The 20,649-nt window shown below is 44.9% G+C and overlaps 2 protein-coding genes across 21 annotated transcripts in view; one reads left to right on the top strand and one right to left on the bottom strand.

Moving 5' to 3' along the window:
- The window catches only part of ARHGAP44 (Rho GTPase activating protein 44), a 156,830-nt gene extending 139,440 nt beyond the window's left edge, over window positions 1–17,390 (top strand). For 6 of the 17 annotated variants that reach the window (XM_053291050.1, XM_053291045.1, XM_053291046.1 and 3 more), the window contains 4 exons: window positions 2,635–3,093; window positions 4,425–4,573; window positions 10,066–10,443; window positions 16,923–17,390. In XM_053291050.1, coding sequence (XP_053147025.1) covers window positions 2,635–3,093; window positions 4,425–4,573; window positions 10,066–10,443; window positions 16,923–17,062 — 1,126 coding nt within the window. In that variant the 3' untranslated portion in view covers window positions 17,063–17,390. The other 11 variants (XM_053291061.1, XM_053291053.1, XM_053291052.1 and 8 more) reach the window with 9 other exon arrangements.
- Window positions 10,801–20,649, bottom strand: part of LOC128342902 (testis-expressed protein 47-like) — a 34,841-nt gene continuing 24,992 nt past the window's right edge. For all 4 annotated transcript variants that reach the window (XM_053291062.1, XM_053291063.1, XM_053291066.1 and 1 more), the window contains one exon: window positions 10,801–11,059. In XM_053291062.1, coding sequence (XP_053147037.1) covers window positions 10,908–11,059 — 152 coding nt within the window. In that variant the 3' untranslated portion in view covers window positions 10,801–10,907. The remainder of the gene's footprint in view (window positions 11,060–20,649) is intronic.

The following is a 20,649-nucleotide window of genomic DNA, read 5'->3' as shown; positions in this document are numbered from 1 at the left end:
GCTGAATATACGCATCCTCCCCCTGCCTCACTAAAAGAGTTTAGATTGGCACTGTTTGTTAACATAAAAGAGAACCGTGTTTTTTATTTTCCTGATTTGCACACTGTACTTAGAACTTTTGTACTTATAGGCAAAAAATGGACAGAAACTCCTGTTTTTCCCTTTCTGCTAGAATAACTCCATTCTGGGGCTATTACACCAACGACATGTGATAGCACTTCATATGGCTCCAGTATTCTTGTTTATGCCTATATATTAGTGCTAGTCCCTCCAGTCATGGACTGTCCTTGACTGAGCCAAAAGCTTGGTCCTTCCCACCGCACCTGAGTTGCGTCTGTACTTGATTACACGTCATTTCATTGCAGATACAGGTTAACCAAAATGAAAGCGGTGGAGGTGCCACTTCAGGGCCCAGCTGCATCCAGTTGCTGTGTTCAACATATTACGTATAATATGTATAAACGTATAAACATATTCATGGCCATGTCAGATGCAAGTTATTTTGTGCTGTGGATTCACTTATAGGGTCAGCTTTGTGGCGAGCAGGTCTCCTGGACGGGACCTATCATAATTGCTTTAGTCACTTGTGCAGGGATTGGGGTTATCTGTGGAGGATCATGTGTATGTTTCTGGTCTGTGCTTCTGTCATAGATGTGCTCCCTGATAAAAGCAAGTATGGAATTGGACTTCTAATGTACTGCATGTCAACATGCTCACTAGAAGTTGCAGAGGTGTGGGGTGGGAATGGCACACATGGGACGAGCCATATCAGAAAAAGATAGTAATGAAGCATCCACAAGCAGCATCTCTCCTGCTTTGAAACCTGAGAGGAAGATTTGGGCAAAACCCAGCCTGTATGATCCAGCTGTAATCAACATGTATCCTGCCCTGCAAATCTGCCATGTTCAGTCTTTTCTTATGGTTTTCTGTGATCTTTCTGATTCTTTCTCAGGTGTTGTATCCAAAGGCATAAGATGCTGCCTTCAGTTTGCTACTCACTTTTGCTCTTTCCTTCCAGTAAATTGTGAAGTACTCCCCCCCTCTCCCACTGACACTTCAGTTTCTCAGCCTAGCCTGATATTTGCATTGGCGCAAGTACATTAAATTCCCAAGACTGTACCGCTCTCATCCCCTCCCCTCCCCTCCACCCACCCCCTGCCCCACACACAAACCCTTGCCACCAAGGGCAGTCTTCACTGATGCCATGTGCCTATCTTCTAAATATTTATACCACATTTCCCCTGGGGAGAGTTAACTCTCCATGCTATACAAGGAGAAGTCAGTTACCTTTAGTGATCTGTCTGTGCTCAAACATTTAGAGGTGAATATTGCAAATACCTGCAGATTAACTGAGGAGCTAATTCTTAATGCAGGTGTGTTTTTTTTAACATTTTATATCCCGCTCTTCCTCCAAGGAGCCCAGAGCAGTGTACTACATACCTCCAGTTACAGTTACCAAGAAGAAAAACACTGTGGCTATCAGCTCTGTAGTAGAATCAGTCTAGTGGCTGCCTACCTTTGAGCTATGTACATGCTTAAGCTGTGCTTAGCTTGTCTCCTCCCCTCTCTTTTTAAAACAAGAATTTTTGATGCCTTTGTCTACATTGCTTTGTTACGTTCCTGTTAGCTGGGGAAAAGAGATGAAAGTCAAAGCCAAGCCCTTGAGAGAAGGACTTGCAAGTTCATTAGAACCCATTCCATGCTTTCTTGCTGCCTTGTGGCCTGGGTATCTCTCACCTGCAATTGCATTCCTCTGACACTTTTGAAGGGAGTCCAGAGTAATCCTGCCAACCTTGGCACTTGTCTGGCTGTGCCTTTCAGTACACTGCCCTGCTGTTTTTTCTATCCTTCCTGCTTTTCCTTTCATTATATCAGTAGTTCTCAGTCCAGTATGTACTTAAGGTATTGCACCTAAGTCTCCAGTGTAATCAGTGGGGCAGCATATTTTTTCCCCTCTATGCATTGTCACTTGTATCTTTGGTGATGAATTAATTTCATCAGATGGTGAACCTGGGCCTAGCTGGAAGTCTCAAGTCAAGAGTTATTTTTAAGTACAAAACAGCCTTGGATCCCACAGTGAACCCTCAGATCATCCCAAGTCTGAGTACTGAAGGGAACTAGTACCTGGTTTTATCCCCAACTTGCCATGTCTGGGAAAAGACCAAAACATTGGCCTCATTTTCTCCACACGAAGGATAATTTTTCCTGTTTAATGTTCTTCCCTTCCTTTCTCCCCACTCCAGAGAAAAAACACTCAAGGCATCTGGTGGCTTAGGGTGTTTTCTGGACAACCCTGGATAACTGTTGAGGAACGCATGCAGTTTGGGGATGACCTGCTCACAAGGCAACTTTGCGCAGGCCTGGTTTCCAGCATATGCTATAGAGGGCTCATGGGGAGAGAAAGCAAGAACCAGGCCTTGTGGTGTCATCTCAGGAACCTGGGAGCTGCTGTCCCAGCTTCTGTGTACTTTGCTGTTTGGGAGCCCCTCTCTCTCCTTGACTCTCTGGGTTGTTGCTTTCCCCACCCAACCCTTCTGCTTTTTGGCTGTTTTCAAGACTCCTGTTCAGTTCCTCCCTGTACAAATGCTCTCTGCTCTCTTTTTTTTTCCTTTTTGTTGTTTTGGACATTTGCAGCACGGATGGTGTGTCGTCTAGTTGGTCGGATTCCTGTTACATCTACCCATCCCCTGAGGACGACAAGCCTCCCCCATACCCTTGCTACCCATCCTTTCACCATTACCACTCCAAGACTAGTCCATGCACTAGGCCCGAGCCTTCCTTGCCACTCTACCGGTGGTCAGGGTACAGCCAAACTCTGCCTCCCCCTTCTTCATCCTCCTCTTCTTCCTCCCCTTCCCCTCAGCAGCTTGACATTAACTCTAACCCTAAACCATATTTCCTGCACATCCCAAAGCAGAATTCCCTCACAGAGTTGCATGGTCCTGAGACTAACCTCTCCTCCGTCTACATGAAGACCCCCCTCACCTTATCCAAACCCGATCCTCCTGGCACTCCTTACAGCTCCCATATGTCAGTTTCTTCCCCCTGGGTCAGCTGCACCTGTGCCAGAGACAGAGGAGCCGGGCTCTCTAGGTAAATAACTGCTTATTTGAAAATGTCAGGGCATCATGCGCGGTGCAAGGGTGAGCACCTTGAGAACTCCAAGAGTTCTCCACACTATGGGCCCTAAGCCCCATGTCTCCTTGACAGAAAAACAAGGCCTTCCCATCCATCTCTTTGTGGAAGGTCTGTTGGAGCTTACAGTTTTATCAGCAGAACAAAGGTCTGTTGTGTCAGGTCTGTTGGAAAAAGCATACAGTTTTCTCAGCAGAAAGGCCCTGCAGATGAAGTCTTCAACTGAAGCCATAACTAAACTACAGACTTAAAACATTAGGCTTCCTGATCATTCTCTCCCCAAGGAACCCTGGGAACAGACATTCTGTGAGGAGCTTGCAAATCTCTAACAGGGAATTCTCAGCGTTCTCACCAAATTCCCAAGATTCTTTGGGGAAGCCATAGCAGTTAAGCTGCTATAAAGCCAATGTAAGTTTGATAGGATCGTTGTGTCAGTTGTCCGTCCCACACATCCTTTGGAGCAGCATGTGACCCTCACTTCCCACTGTTGCAAATTCTTATGGGATTTTAACTTGAGCCATGTATGGCAGTGCCAGTCCAGTGCCACTGTCACATCCAGCCTGTATGCTGCCATTTAGAGTTATGAGACACACACACAACACAGCCTGGCAGACTCTGAATTCCTTCCACCATCCAAGTTCGAAACTGCCACATATAATTACCTGCCTAGTCTAGCTAGCTACCCTGAGTGGTATTTGTCTTGCCCCACATCACTGTGTCTAGCCCTCTTGCCCCAGCCTCACGGAACTAAACCATTGCTCAATATGCTGTCTGGCCTACCTGGACCTTGAGACAGATTGGCCAGTTCTGCCAGATGACCATGCAGTAGTTATATGTTAAGTGCAGAAGCTGGCATCTAAGGAAACAACTTGTGCCATTGAAATGGCCTGAGCACTGCAATTTCATCTCTTAAGTCGCAAGTACCCCTCTCCTCTACTGCCTGCCATGAGGAATAGAAGTATGCCCAAGGTGGGCTCTGAAAAACAGTTTCCCTCCATTTTGTGTTGTCTCATTGCTGTGTGCAGAGTGACTGAGAGGGCTGCAGCACCATTCATGCTCTAGTCATGCTCAAGCTGTTTTGAAGGTGCAAGTGCAAGTTTGTTTGGTACGAGTGCAGGGCATAAAAACGCTTTGCTTTGCAAGCATCATTGGCTTATCCTAGCAGAAGGTTGTGGCTGTGTGCCCTTGGTTTCTGTGACAGGAGAGGGGGGCTGAATGGATTTGCTAGAGGTGCCCTTCACATAAAGGGGCTCACGGCAGCTTCTTGTTCACCTTCTGTTTCTTTTTAGCGCACTAAAGGCCAAGGAGCTCTCTCCTGGGTCTGGGCAGAAAGGCAGCCCAGCTTGTGGTCATGTGACACCGTGTGGGACTGCACAACAGCCACCTGGTCCCACACAGCAGCTGTCCACAGAGCAGAGCCCACACACTCTGCGAAAAGGTAGGCATCCTAGCTGAACAGAGTGCTAATATAAGCAGGTCTGGTAGGGATGAGGCTGACAAAAATAAGTTCTTCGTTAATGTGCTCATCCTCTGTTGGTTTGTTTTTTAAAACACACTAACCCACATCTTGGTAACACTGAATTCCAGTGGTGTCCTTTTGGTTGGGTTTCCTGTTTTCTCTGTGGATAGTTAAAACAATCTTAGTGGGGTTCTTTTCTGAAATCCTTATAAAGACTGACTGAAAGTTTCCTCTCACAAGTGCTATACCTTAGAACTGAAACTGAATTTACTTGTACTCTCTGGTAAACCATTTTCTCAGGTATAGGCCACTGGATGCGATTTGATGTAAGAAGACTTTGATGTAAGAAGACTATAGGGCTGTTCACACAATAGGGGGACTGGATCCCTTGAAAATCTAGCAGACAAATTGCAGATTTGTTCTAGTTGTTTTGACGATAGCCTCATTCAGATGTTATTAAAAAGGAGACTGTACCAGAGTACAGCCTCCAAAAGCTTACTGGAAGTTGTCCAGTTGTCCCAATATCAATCATTCACATCTCCCAACATACCCCCCCCCCCATGCTTAGAGTGTGTGTATGAGGAGGTGATCACCATAAACATAATAGCAGGTGCTTCCATGAGCAAGAGAGTACAGCACCAAGTCTCTCTCTCTCACGGAAGTGTCCGTCATCACGCTTACAGCATTTGCCTCTTCAGATGAACACTGTAAGAATGTGGGGCATGTCAGGTGGGACTTCTGGTAAGCTTTGGAGGCTGTACTCGGGTACAGCCTCCTTTTTAATAATATCTGAATGAGGCTTGTAAGAGTCTATGATTATTTGCAGCATTCTACATTCCATCTGTATTCCACTAGTCATTCTAACCCTAGAGATGTTGAAGTATAGTGGTCATTTGTGCCTCTCTGCCTTTTTGTAAACACTTGTCATTTTAGAAGTCTGTGCTGAACTCCACTCCCTAGGAGACAGCTTCCTTCACAACATAACAGGGTGGTTCATAGTGTGAGGAGAAGGGGGTGAGTGCTCCCTCCAGGCCTACTCAGCATCCCCTTCTGCCCTTGTTTGATCATGTGAGGCCAGAATATCCTAACTAGCCCCTAATCACGCAGGGGTTACTTGGTTTTTGTTTTTTTTAATGGGGGAAAATAGGTGTCTCGGAGTGGCTTGCAAATAGAATAAAATACAGAAAACACTAATACGATCTTTAAAAACCAGTATAAAGCATTGGAGGCTTTATAAAGCAATTTAAAAATAATTTTAAATTAGCCAGTAGTGGGGAATACCTGCTTTAAAATGCGTATTTTAAAGATGCCAAAAGAATGGGAGACACGCAACCAATTATTTTGGGCAAGGGAGTTCCATAGGTAGGGGGCAACAGCAGAGGAGGCCACCAGATGCACCTCAGATTGTGGCCGCACATTAAAGAGGCCTTCTCTACCAGATCTTATATGCTGGTTAGGCTGATGTGGGTACCCTGAACAGAAATGATATAGTATTTAAATCATTATAGGGCCAGTTCAGACAATCTGGCTGCATGTGATCATGGGTGGGCATGGCCAGAGTGGTGTGCCCCCACATCTCATCATGTGATGGGCGACTGCTTTGACAGTATCATTCATACCAATCCAAATGTGAATAAGTGTACACATGTGCAGATCAACGTTCTAATTATATTGAGCATGCAAAGTGTCCTCTTGTTCCAGTCCTACCTCTTCCTGGGTATGGATTATGGCCAGCCAGTGTTTCTCAGCTCTGTTTCCCCGTTAATAAAGTGAATTTGAGAGTAATCTCTTTTGCAACCCTGAACTGAACAGATACTGGCTGGCATGATACACAGGGCTGCATTAGTGGAAGTAGCCCTGCAACGCCACAAAAAGGCTGGAGCTTTGCAGTATTCCCAGTATTGTACTGCATTCCAGTGGCAGCAGAAAGCGGGCAAGGTGTGACTTTAACTTCTCTCCCCTCCCTATAAAAGCCATTTTCACTGCCAGAAACATTCCTGTTAGGGTTCCACAACAGGGAGGGGAGAGAAGCAAAAATTTTGTCCTACCCTTCTGCTGCTGCTGGGATTCAGAACAAGGCTGGAGCTCAGTAAAACTCCAGCCTTTCTGCAGCACCACAAGGCTTTTTTCATTGATGTAGCCCTGTGTATCATATTGGCCACTGAAAGCAGGAAAACCTCTTGCAATATTTTAAAAAATCAAATCAAGACCCTTAGCTACTAACTCTTCAGGTCCACTTCTTTCATAGTTCAGGAGGGGTTGGAATTCTGTTAACTGAAGTACGGTAACTAGAAACTGCTGTTCTTATAACATGATTAGATAAATATGACAGTGTAGTGACATCAGTTGGGAATCCCTCACCCTTTGGAAAGAAATGAAATGAGGTCCTTGTTTCCCTAACAGGCAACAAACGGGGACATGTTCATTTTGTGTGTTCAGATTTTCCCTAAATACAAGCTAGCCTTTGCTGCTGTTGTGAAGGATTCAGACCTTCAGACATTGAAATGGATATGGAGATTGAAAAAAATTTTAATAGCTAGAATTTGTGAATGCGAATCAGGTGATGGGGTATATAGAAGACACTGAGCCCACATCATACTCAAGGCAACACTGGCAGTCCATATGGGTTGGTGCTTTTGTGCACATGGAAGCCAACCTCGGTGTATTGCACAAGAGCACTAAAAACTGCACTTATGCAGTACTACTTACATTGTTTCCATTTTAAGTGGCACTACACAAGTGCTAGAGATGTAAAATTTCTGAAAATTTTGAAGTCATGAAAAGAACCCGGTGTTTTGTTTTGTTTTTTAATTGAAATATATGCAGTACTCTTTTTTGTTTAAGTCACATTTTTTCCCCTTTAGGAACATTTATTATGTATAACCTGCTTTGCTCATAATGTGCAATTTGATTCGAGGTCAAATTGATTTGGGTAGTTTGCAGATTCGACCTTGAGTCAAATTGCTCTCAAAATAGAGAGTCTGATTTGGGGTTGGAGCTAATCACCCCCGATTCAACCCAAATCAATTCAGATAATTTGAATACCAAATTGAGGCCCATTGTGCTGGAAAGAAGTGGCCTCAAAATGGCACTTTTATCCAGAGAGAGCTGGTCTACTGGTTGGGGTCAGCCAGTACATGCACTAGGTCCAGAGTGGAGGGCTGGTCTACCCATTGACCCCAATAGGTAAACCAGCTCTCCCTGGAGATAAAGTACCATTTTGGGCCCTGTTTCTCCAGCAAAACGGGCCTCAAAATGATGCTCAAATCTCCCAGATCAATTCAGATGATTCAAGGGTGATTTGTCAAGGCAACCGCCCAAACCCGCTGTCCTCAATGAAGGAATTCGATGGTTCTGCATCAATTCAACCTCAAATCGAATAGCAGAATTTGATTCATGCATACATAATTAGCAGAATTTGATTCATGCATGATTGGTATATTACTTTTAGAAGTACTGTATAGTTTATTCAGACAATTAGTCAAAATGTAGTAATATACTTTTAAATGCTATTTAATTTTCATTGCAGTCACTGCAATCCGCTGAACTCCAAAGAATCCAGCCTCTCTATAAGCCAGTTTATTTTATTTTCATCAACGTTTTGCCTACTTCTCATAAAATGTTAAAAAAAAATGTTTAGGGGAAGCAGGGAAAAAGTTAATGTTGAAAAGGTTGGGGGACTGATTTATATTCCCCCTCCAATTGAGGAGTGGGGCAAGCATGTTCATTTTGTGTATTCCCAAACCACGTCCTCACTTCTACCAGTCTCGGAGAAGCTTTGTCACTGCTAACGATTGTGATGAGTGATGATCCTCCCGTTATTCCCAGTGGGAAGCTTGTTGCTGATACAGTTCTTCGGTGCCATGGAAGCCCTGTGAGCTTGGTATTTATTTACATGTGTGTGTGTGTGTGTGTCTCCAAGGAGTCCTCAGTAGAAGCAAAGACATGGTTTGGGGATGCACAGAACGAGTGTCCAACTCTTGGATCAGTGGAGGTACTGTGCTGTATCTAAGCCACTATCAACATTATAATAAAACAAAGTTATTTATTATGCATGTGCATACTGGGCTTCATCTCCTCCAATGTCAAACAAATTCAGAAAGCACTCACTTTCAGAAAAAGAAAAAAATGGAGGGGAAGGCTTATTGAATACAATTTTGCCACATGGAACTTCGTCTAATCAATCTCATTTTCAGAGCTATCACTATCAGCATTTTCTGCTTCTTCTGATCCTTCATTTTTATCATCTAAATGACTTAAGAAAACTGAATTGCCTGGATTTGAGACAAGCCTCTTTACCTTTTCACATGTTGTTGTTTTTTTTAAATGTGGCATATTTCCAAACATAGACCAATTTCTTTCACATGCTGCAGAAGATGGAACAATCTGAAGCAAGCAAGAAGCTTGGGAGAGTAAAGGCCAGAACACCTTTTCCTATATTAATATATTTGAACACCTTTTCTTAAATATTTTATTCTCAATTCCAAAAGAAAACATTTCATAATCCATTTTTTTAAATGGGGGTGGGGGGAAGAGACAAAAATGTCCTTAGAAAAAACTGGGGTTTCCCCCCAAACCTTTCCGGTTTATTTTTTCAGGCCTTCACATCTCTAGCAAGCACAGACATACTGCACAACTGTACTCTTGTGCAACACTGCCAGAGCTGGTTTCCACACCTACAGCAGCACCCGCCAATCAGGAATGCTGACATTGTCTTGAACATCATGTGGGCCACTGTATCTAAAATGCATCCTCCAAGGCACATGGAGTTCACTTAGCCGCTACAGGAGGCCCTTGTTATTTATGGGGGTTTTGATCTCACCTATAATCAAACCTTGTAAATGAAACTTCTCCCTATGGGAATCTAGGTTCCTACGCACACACGTTCGGTTCCTACGCACACACAAAAGCCAAAAAGGTGGGAAGGGGGGAGAAATAAGAGTAGAAATGAACAGTACCTTGCTCACCAGGGCTCCAGAAATGCCCCCATAAACCCCCAAATCGGCTGAATTTTGGCAAATATTTTTTTTAAAAATTGTTTTTAACAGAAAGAGCATTAAAATGTCTCTGTGCTGTAAAATGACAGCCGGAAGTGAGACTGGAAGTCTTTGCCAGCCCCTCAGCAGCTGCGAATATGCAAGTTTTAGCCTGTTTGTATCGCAGACAAAGAAACCGGGTCTCTTAAGACCCATCCACAGATACACAAAACCAGGTAACGAGACCACCTGTATTAGAACTTGGAAACTCTCCTAGATGAGCAACCTTGGCAACACACTGGTGGTGTTTCCAATTAACTGCATAGCCATGGCTCTCTAAGGTTAGCTGTGTAAATTGCAGCTAGGTTTGTGCCTGTTAGATTGGCCAGTCTCAGTCTGTACTATCAAGCAGAGAAAGCCGGTACCAAAGAGCTCATCTGACCTCCAGAGGTGAATGGTACTCAGCAGTGTCTGTCTCTCTTTTGTCTTCTACAGTTTCAAAGAAGTTGGCCCCAATCCCTGCCAAGGTTCCTTATGGCCAGTCAGGCGGTATGTCCGACCAGTCCACGGGGCAGCCATCCCCTGCCAGCCTTTCTCCCACCCCACCGAGCACACCATCACCCTATGGACTGAGTTACCCCCAAGGCTACTCCCTGGGCTCGGGCCCACTCTCCCCAGCTGCTGCTCCTTCCCTGTCTTCTCCTCCTTCCCTGACGAGCACTTTAACCAAAACTCGACCCACCCCTAAGCCACGACAGAGGCCCACGCTGCCACCTCCACAGCCTCCCACGTCAAATGCATCTGGCTCTAGTCCGCAGTCCGTGGAACACACCATACTAGACGGCATGTCCCCTGGCGAGAGCATGTCCACAGGTAACAAAGTAAGGGAAGATGGGAAGAGCACTCTGCAGGGGGTTGCTGGGATTACTAGCAGAGGGCAGACTGGAGGAGGGAGCCCTTCATCGGGCTGTTCCAGTGTCTATGCTTTTGATTAATATATACAGCTGTTGACAGGCATCACCAAGCAGAGCAGAAGGTGGAAACAAACACTGCAAAACCAGGGCTTGAGTTGGCCACCACAATTAAGTCAAAAAAAATTGTATGTTGTTACCTGATGGCACAGTGTGTTTGTTTTTCTGTACAGGAGATTCGCATAACCATGATGGTGAGGCAGCAACTAGCCACGCTCCATTTTTGTTTAAAAAATAAATCTTAATACTTTATGGCGCTTGACACACATTTATTTCTCAAGTAGCAAGTGGTTGCCTCTTAAACAGGACAGAGAGGAGAGACGATATCATGCTGTCCAAGAGCAGCAGAGCAAGTAGAAAGGGATTCTATGCATAGCACTGTGTTGTGGCAAGGAACAGCCTCCAGTACAGGGCCTTCATCTGCAACTTCTGATCACTGCCCCCAGTGACCTTCAGAACAGCAGGGATGTGGATGCTGAAGTTCTTCTGGGTGATTGGAACGGAGCAGATGAGCTGAACTAAAAGAAATGATGTGTGTGTTTGTGATTATTTTATTGTCTCATAATTTATGAGTATTTTATTAAACATGGAAAGGCAGGATATAAATATAACAAATAACTGCTTGCTGCTTCAGATGGACCTCAGGGGCATACAATGAAAGTGAAAGCTGATGATTCTACAGACCTTATTCATTAGGAATCTACCTGACGGCCTTTCCAGACACTAGGCATATTGCACTGCTGTCACTAATCCTTTGCTCCTCAGAGGAACTGCTCTGCTGTCCCGGCATGCTCTGCTGTCACCAGCAAGTCTCTGTTTTGTAGCATTTAGACGACCAAGTGCAGTGACTTGGAAACAGCCATTCTGTGGCAAGTGCCGCTATCACCTGTGTTTTGCTGAGGGCATGATGATGGTGCCGGTATCATGGGCATGTGGATTACTCCTGGATGTGTTGCAAGCCTCCCCTCTGCATAACTGTGCCTTTTTAGATGATATGCCATTTGACCAAAAAACATTTATCCTCTCCTTATCCCCCACCCCACCCCTTTAGGGCTACACATTCATAATCTCCAATGCTGAAGTGCACATTTCCAGCAGTTACAAAGTAAACAGTCCTAGCAGCAAGGTGTCTGCCCAATAGCAAAGTTGGGACCACTGCTTTGGGTTGTGTATGGAAGGGGTGGCTCTTGGTAATATATAAAGGAAATAAATAATATTGCCCTTGGAAAACAGTGTCTGGAAAGGCCTTTTGTATCTCTACAAACAATATCTGGCACTTTTGCCCAAACTTGAGAGCTTCAAATCCAGTTAGAAACATAGAAGCAGAATGAAATCAGTCCACTGGGTGTATATCTGATCACCTCCATCTCTCTTTGGGTCAGAGACTGTTCCCTGGGTTTCCATATCTGCATGGCTGCAGCTTCTGCTCTGGGGAATGCTGGTATGCCTTGGCAATCGGTCTCCCAGCAGAGGTACCCCAAGCAAGCAGGTCAAAGCCAGGGACGATGGGCACACAGAGGGGATCTCTAACCCATCTCTGCTGCCCTGTGACCACATTCCAGGTTGATCTCTGTTTACCTGAAGGCTTGAAATATCTCTGTGACCTTCCAAACAGCAGGGATGTGGATACTGAAGCCCATTCTGGGAAGGGGCCTGGAAATGGGAGGTGATGGCAGCTGCAGGGTGAGCCGTAAATGACCAATCTTCCTGTATAATCTGAAGGAAGATTTTTTCCTTCCTAAGGCTTGCCCCAAGAACACTGAGAAAGCCTTGTGTCACCAGCTTCCCGGTGGTGGTTGGGCAGACAGGCAGGTGCACTTCTCTGACTGGAGTTTCTGTTGTGTACTACTTTGTCTTCTTGCTGCTGTTTCTCTTCTGTTCCTTTCTTCCAATCCTATTATTGTGTCCTTGCAGCTGTTTGAGGCACGTGATGCAATATTGAATAGGTGTGAGGGGAATGCTCAGGGTAAGCTGGAGTCCCCACCCTCCTCCCTGAACCTCTGCCCTTCTGCTGCCGCCGTCACCACCACCACCACCACCCCACCCCACCTTGCCCCTAGCCTGAATTGCTGCTGTGCCGCCTTCTCTCAGAGTCACCGTTCACCATCTCACTGGCCTTGCATGGAGCACGCTGACCCAGAACTGCATGGCTGCTTGAGCCTGCTACCCTGACCCAAGCTTACTGATAATGATGTTATTAGTAAGCTTGGGGGTGTGCTTCTCTGAGCCTGATGCCCTTTTATAGGCAGGCAATTAAACCCATTCGACTAATTCTTTCCCAAGCCACAGGATCCACCTGCTCCTAACCTTGCTAGCCCTTTCTATCGATGTGACTCTCTCCCTCTACCATTCCATGTGTTCTTTTCCAAAGGGATGTCATGATATTGCCATTAATGACTGACTATTAATGGCACTCATTGTTGCTGATGAGGCCAAGTGTTTCGTGGAGGGAGCAGCCTAGGGACAGGGGGAAGCCAGATATAAGACACGTGCTGCTATTCAGAATATGCGGAGCTGGTTGGATTCTCTTGTTTCTCAGTAAGAACAGTCATTTTAACAGTGTATACAAGCCTCATGAATCACCCGCCAGCCCAGGCATTGCTCTCTGATTTCAGAGTCATGGGAGTGCTCTCAGAAGCCACTCTGTAACCATAACATCATTTGGGGGGCGGGGGGCGGATTGTGCTTGTGATCTGAGTATCCTGGGCCATTCATAAATATTTGGTGTACAAGTTCCTTCCTTTCTCTCATGTAACCATGCACAAAACATTCTCATGTCAAACTTCCAGACATCGTTTTCACTTATGAGAACACTTGCATGTTCTAAAACAGTATAGTGTCCCACAATGGACAAGAGCAGGAATCCTCTTTTTGAAAATTATGGAACTGGGCACAGATTTAATTTAGACACTGCTTAAGGGAAGCAGGTTTCACTTTGTTTCAATGTCACTGGCTGCAGATGTAAAAATGCCTGTAATACAGAACTCCAGGCAAGATAGAGAAGAACACTCCATGCAGAGCTGACCAGGTGCAAGAACATTTGGGCACCAGCATAGTCTTCCATTGTCTCATCCCAAGGGTCCCATACAGGCTGGTGTCTTTGGGATGTCCAGCATAGATTGCCAGTGTCAAAGCCATCGAGGCAAAGGGCTATATCTCACTTTCCCCGAAGCCTTTAAGCTTTTTGTCCATAGTAAATATGAAATATTTCACTTGCCCAAATGAAATATATGCACACTTCTGTGGGTATGCATGTCCAGATATAGCAAGCAAGCAAGGGATCTTGAATTGATAGCAGGAATTGTCCACTTTGCTAATCAGAGCCTGCCTTGGTTTGCAATAGGATGTGAGTGCTGTAAGATGCACCCCTTAAGAGATGAAGCCATAGCTCATTGGAAGAGTGTCTATATGCTTGCCTGCAGGTCCACTCCCTGGCATCTCCACTCCCTCCAGCAGGTACGGCTGGAAGAGACTCTTGCCTGTAACCTTGGAGTGCTGCTGCCATCAGTGTAGACATTTCTGAGCTAGATAAATTAATGGCATGGCTTGATATAAGACAGCTTCCTATATTCCTAAGGGCTTATGTGTAAGCACCTTGCTATCCCTCAGAAGGGACACTACTAGGAATCTGGCCATTCCTACTGAGCCTTGTTCTCCTCTAATGGTGAGAACATGGTCAACCAGCTCTTTCCTTCCCTGACATGCTTCTTCCACATCTTAGAAGGGCTTCTCAGTACATTGGCATGTGGCACTCCCCATTTTAAGATGTTTGTGAAAGCCAATAATGTAGTGATGGGTTCAAAAGGGCCTTAGACCAATGCATTTCTCTTAGCTAAGTAGCTCAAGGGGTGCTGCCTTTGTGCCCAAGGTGTCCCATGTGTATGCAATGACTCTTGGTAGGTGGCGGTGAACAGAAAATTGTGATGTAATTATCTTGTATCCTGTTCGGGAGCTCTTGGAATAGATTGGTTATGCATGTAACATTTCTCCAAAGCACTCTAGAAGCATTTGTCTATAGCTAAAGAATACCACCCCAATTTTAAAAATAATGTATTCTCCAAAGCCTCCATTTCAGAAGTTCCTCAATTCCAGCCATTTTTGAATATGACATTGAGTGCCAGCTTGGCATTACTTGTTATGATCCAGGAATGATGCATTTGCAACATATCCATTTTGGGGGCACACAGTGAACACCATACCATCCGGAGATGAGACACATGTATATACTTTGGCTTCTGGGTGTTTTATCCATGTCCGCACACACACCATTCACTCCTTCCAAAATTGTAGAGTTCACCATGGGTGGGGGGAACAGTGGGCACACTTTAAACAACCTTTTCACATCTTGAAAAATGGTCTGGAATATAGTTGGAAGAGAACTGGCTACTGTTTATTCACTGCCTCCTCTGGTACTTTGGATTAATCAAGAGCCAAAACTTCAGAGTTCAGCTCCATCTGTCTTGGACAAAAATAGCAATAATCATTGAAGAGCTATACAGGAGACCCTTGTTTTCTGTGGTTTCACAGATTGTGGTTTCATGTATGTGAATGGGCTGTAGAGACCCATTTTCTTTTTCCGTGGCATGGAATAGAGGCAGTTTTTGTCTATCCAAGTTCCTGAGTAGCTGGAAATGACTTACAATATCCTTTCTGGCCCCCATTTTGAAGGCCAGAGCGTGTGTGTGTGTGTGTGTGTGTGAATGAATTTCTTAATGAAAAATAAGAGGATTTGAGGGTTATTTCTGCAGACCTGGAGATCAAAGTACTATAAGAACATAAGAACAGCCCTGCTGGATCAGGGCCAAAGCCCATCTTGTCCAGCATCCTGTTTCACACAGTGGCCCACCAGATGCCGCTGGAAGCCACAGGCAGGGGTTGAGGGCATGCCCTCCCTCCTGCTGTTACTCCCCTGCAACTGGTACTCAGAGGCATCCTGCCTTTGAGGCTGGAGGTGACCCACAGCCCTCCGACTGGTAGTCGTTGATAGACCTCCATGAAGTTATCCAAACCCTTCTTAAAGCCATCCAGGTTGTTGGCTGTCACCACATCTTGTGGCAGAGAATTCCACAAGTGGATTATGCGTTGTGTGAAAAAGTACTTCCGTTTGTTGGTCCTAGATTTCCCAGCAATCAGCTATGCTTTTCTACATTTAAACTATGCATAAAACTTTTCTACACTTATTTCTGCCCCTCCTTGCTTTTATAGCATTTTTAAAAGCTCAAGCAACTCCCCCCCCCTCCCCACACACACCAATCCCATAGGGTTATGGTCTAAGGTTTTGTTATCCACATAAATTGGCGGGAATGGTATCCCCATGATTAACGAGGGCCACCTGTACCCTGGAAGGGTTAAAGCTCTTCATAATCAGTTATATCAGCAATGTATTTATGTCCAGGGATGGATTTGCACCTTTTTCTTTGAGCCAAAGTCTGCATAATTTTTAACCCTAACACATGTTTAAGCAGATGTGTAGAACGAGGCTCATTTTACATATTTCTAATATATGTATGGATACTATGCCATAAAAAAACACCCCTTTATAAAATACCCTCAAATGGCCAATATGTTTGTAACAAAGACTTTGATTTCTGGGAATTGGTAGTTATTTCAGTCTTAGTCACCTAAATTAGTCACCTTTAACAGTGGCATCCATTTTTAGAAAGGCTATGGTAAGGGGGGTGTAGTGAAGGTGCCCATTCAGCTTGAATGTGATGTCATCTTGGTGCCTCCCTGACAAATTAAGTGGGGATGGATTTTTGCCCCTAGAGGAATTTAAAGCACTCTTGCTAGTAAGTTTTTCGCCTACACCGGTCTTTTAAAAATTTGCTTGTCTGCCCACATATGTATGTTAGTCATATACGACATGCTTTATGGTTTAAACAAAGAAGAAAATATCTTCCAGTTCCCAAGTCCTTTCTGTTTGGAGATAATTCTTGCTCACCGCTGCTGTCCAGACAAGTAGCTATTTTTCAAGCCTGCACTTAAGAGTCGTTTGCATGAGAATTGGACCTGAAGCTAAGGGACAGGTGGGCACCTGGTGCCATAGGCCTGGAAGCTGGTTGCTGAGCTGTGTTTAGCAACCATATGAGGTTATGAAGCAGGGGGGTCTTTGACAGGATTCACATGAGTCGTGTCCTGATTGCAGGGAAGGGACGGTTCCGAAGAATGTCAAAGCAAAAGGAACAAACCAGCCAAGAATATATTATGACATCCCTTTTTTCTGGCATCATTTAACAGCATTTAGACTCTGAGAATTGTACTTATTGCTCAGTTGAGCTAAAGCTCCCACTCCTTTGCCAGTTTCACATGTGGGTGGGCAGACTTGGCCTACAACAGTGTGCTTATGTTCTGTTTCTCTGTGTGTCTGTGCCCAATTTACAGATCTTGCCCACCTTGATATCCCTTCCATCCATGTAGAGGTCGATGCCACGCTCCACCTGGACCCACTGGGACAAGTCCAGAGACATCCGGTACCAGGAAAAATCAATTCAGAGGAGGATTCAGAAAGCACCGCCCTATGACAGGAAGTCCCTCGTCCCTCTAACATGCTCTCTTGTACATATCGGTGCCCCACGAACACTACAGAAGGTGACATGTCCAGAGACGTTGTCAAGGGGTGTCTCTGCTGGAGTTCCACTTGCCAGCCACTTGTGCAAGACTGACAGCCCTGTGGGCCTGGTGCTAAGCCTGTCTCTATGGCAAAGGGCATTGCTGGTGCAATTTCCATTTAATTTATTTTTCTCCTGTTTGTTTAGCCTTATCCAAACTTTGCCTTTTTGACGTGGTGCCTATTTATCTCCCTTACAAGCTTTTGGACCCATTTCAAAAAAATAAATCCCATTTGGCCTATCTGGGGATCCATTTTATTCCGGTCTTGGACAAAGGACAGGTATAGGAGGTTAGCAGACTAGCTTGCTGGGTAAATTCCACAGAAAGCATCCACTGGGTTTGGCTTGCTGACCTTGGCAGTGTCTCTTTTTCCTTCCCCCTCCTGTTGTTGCTCCAGCTGTCCTTGTTCTTTCCATCAGCTAAGGCTCCATCTGTACTGGTCCATACCTCCTCTCCCCTGTAGATTGGCCAAGGATGGAGCTCGGTTCTGTTTGGAAGTGTGGGGGTGGAGGGGGAACAGTGTACACTAGCATCTTTCCACCTCATCCCCAAAGCCTGATTTCAGAAATGTAGTGAAGGCATTAGGACAGTGTGGGTTCTGTGTATCTACAAGCCTCCAAAGGGAAAGGGCATTCAGCCTTCAGGGATCTTTTGCAGTCTCCTGTTCCCAGTTTATCTGGGTTTGCCCTTCCTTTATTGTTTGACTCCCTCTGGTTGGCAGAGAGAAGTGCATGGAACGTGATGAAGAGGGGTTGCTAGGGAGAAACATAACACTTAATGGTTGTGATCAGAAGTGGGAGAGGGCAGTAGCTGTATTGTGGGATGGTTGATGTCTCCTGTACGTATAGAAACGATTAGCAATAAAAGTGCTCCTAGGCATATTCCCTACAGTGTGATGTCAGAGCTGGGATCTGGCCACATGGAGTTCTTGTTCACCAGCGTCATGGGTTCATGCCCCTCTTCCCTGAACTAAGTGTTCATGCCTTGATGGCAGGAAAAGAGGAGGCAAATGCCACCAACAGGATGCGTTAGTAGTGGTCGGATTGCAGCTCCCTGAAGAGGTTAGCCCAGGATTCGACTGAGTAGAGTGGAGCTTTCAGCTGTGCATGCAAAGATAGATGTAACCTTTTATCCTTTTAAAAAGAGATGAGATATATATATATATCTGTCAGGATAGATATATATTTGTATATATAAAGTCTATAAATATATATATGGTTTATTTGGGGCCATTCCATCTGAACTGGTGTACAAATGTACAATGTAAATTTTAAATACTTATTCCCCCCCCCCAAAAAAAACCCCCAACCCCACACAACTCAGATTTATGGTAAATGTCTCCAAACTCCCCTCCTTCGGCAGCATTTTTGCAAGTCTGGATGCTCTTGCTTTGCCTGCCACAGGCTGTCATAATGTGCAGTTCATCACCCAAAATGGACGAGGCGGGGGCAGAAAGTGCAAGTTCTTTAAAAAAAAAAAAGTATTTCAATTGCTCCCCACAACAGTCAGTGGGTGTACTTGCTGCTCAAGCAGGGGTTATTGGCCCATTGGGGTGTCATGCTGCATCCTAACCTATGGCCAGGATAGACCCAGCCCAAGCACTGAGCAGCGCCTTTCTGTAGGGGAGCCTCCTGCTTTCTCCCTTTCTGCCCGCCTCTTCACACACACACACATCCAACATATGGTCTCATTAAAGTACAGTTAATGACTTTTGTGGTATCTCTGTTTCTCTTGTCTCTGTTTGCTGGGTTTAGTCTTCTGCTGTGGGTGGAGTGTCAGAGAGGGAGGTGTGGCTGGGGGCAACATGAGGGGAACAAAGGCTGCTTCTTGAGGTAAGCTCACTTGGAATGAAGTCCAAGCTACACTGCTACAGAGGGAGGGCCCAAAAAATGAGGCTAAAATTACACATCCATTTTCAAGCTTTTTAATGAATTTGGGGGATTTTCCTCCATTTCACTTACTACAGTTCCTAACTTGCCTGCTTTAAATATCGCCACATCTCCTCCACCTAATGCAAAAGACGTTTCCTATGGGCTTACTCTTCTGCAATGCAATTTGTGTGGATTTTATGTTTGTGCAATTTGCACAAATGCTGCATTACTAGGCCAATATACGCAATATGTCAGCCATTTCCCCCTCCTACCCTGGCTGCTGACCATTCTGTCTTGAGATGACATTTGATTATAATCCCATCATGATGTGGTTGGTGAGTCGGGGGTGGGGGGTGGGGCGGCAAAAGTAGTGGAGGCACAAAATGCATCCTCTTTGAACTTTTTTTTTAAAAAATAGTTTGAAGGGGTACTCCATATTGAGACTCTGATGTGACAAGAGTTTAGCTCTACACACACATACATATATTTTCTGACGGAAAATCCCCTCCCAAAACCTGCTGTTTCTCATAGGCTGAAAAACATATAGGCACCTCTGTTTCTTCCCAGGACAAATAGCAAGTTGGGAGAGTTTTTCATTGGGAAGATGGCTGGGGTGATGGTTTAAAAACCCCACACTGTGGTCCCAGTGGTTGGGGGAGGGACAACCCTCATGGCTGCTAAATTTTTACAGGAAAATTCAAAAAGACAGAAGTGCAATGATGCATGTCATATCCAGTTTGACCCTTACTGCGATGTGTCACTTTCTACATGACCACTGATTCCACTAATGTTTCTGGAATTTTGATTCTCCCTTCTGTTTTGAGACAAATCCTGCTCCTACTTACATGGAATGTGTTTGTGTCTAATATTCAGCTGGCTGGTTTATCAACAGCCATTTTCTTTATTTTGCAATGATGTTTACTCAGATAAATTTACCTATGTAAAACAAACTATTTCCCCCCAGACTAGAATTACTGTTTTGATTCTTTCCTTGTACCTGAGCAATGTCCCCCACATCTCTATATTATTTCCACACCTCTGTATGTAGCCCCAAATAAGCTTTTCCTTGAAAGACTGGAGCCAGTAGTTGTCATTCTGTAGCATCAACCCAGCCATTGTGAGAGTGGGATTATTGGTCAATGCTAGCACACATACTTTGTATACAAAAAGTTTCAGGTTTCATCACTGCCCGTTCCAGTTCCCCATCTGAGGGATCGGAGAGCTGCTCTCAGTCTTGAGTAGACTTTTTTGGACTAGATCAGGCCTGCTCAACTTAGCCCCCCCCCCCAAAAAAAAACTGTGTTTATACTACAATTCCTTTAATCCCCAGCCCCAGTGGTCAATAGCCATGGATTATGGGAGTTGTAGGTCAACAGCTAGAGGAGGGCCGAAGTTGAGCAACCCTGGTCTCGATGAACTGATGATCTGACTTGGTATAAACGTCCTGACCATCAACATTTCAACTCTCTCCCCAAATGCTAGGTTTGTAATACCTGCTGGTTTCAGACAACAGCAGTCTCTAATTGTTTTCAAGTCTAGGATCTTTTCTTCAACAACAACAACAAAACATATTTATATACCGCTTTTCAACAAAATAGGGAATAAATAAATAAGATGGATCCCTGTCC

Source organism: Hemicordylus capensis, chromosome 2 (genome assembly GCF_027244095.1).
Source record: "Hemicordylus capensis ecotype Gifberg chromosome 2, rHemCap1.1.pri, whole genome shotgun sequence".
Classification (NCBI taxonomy): domain Eukaryota; kingdom Metazoa; phylum Chordata; class Lepidosauria; order Squamata; family Cordylidae; genus Hemicordylus; species Hemicordylus capensis.
The sequence above is the reverse complement of the archived record's forward strand: the minus strand, read 5'-3'. Positions and strand labels throughout refer to the sequence as shown.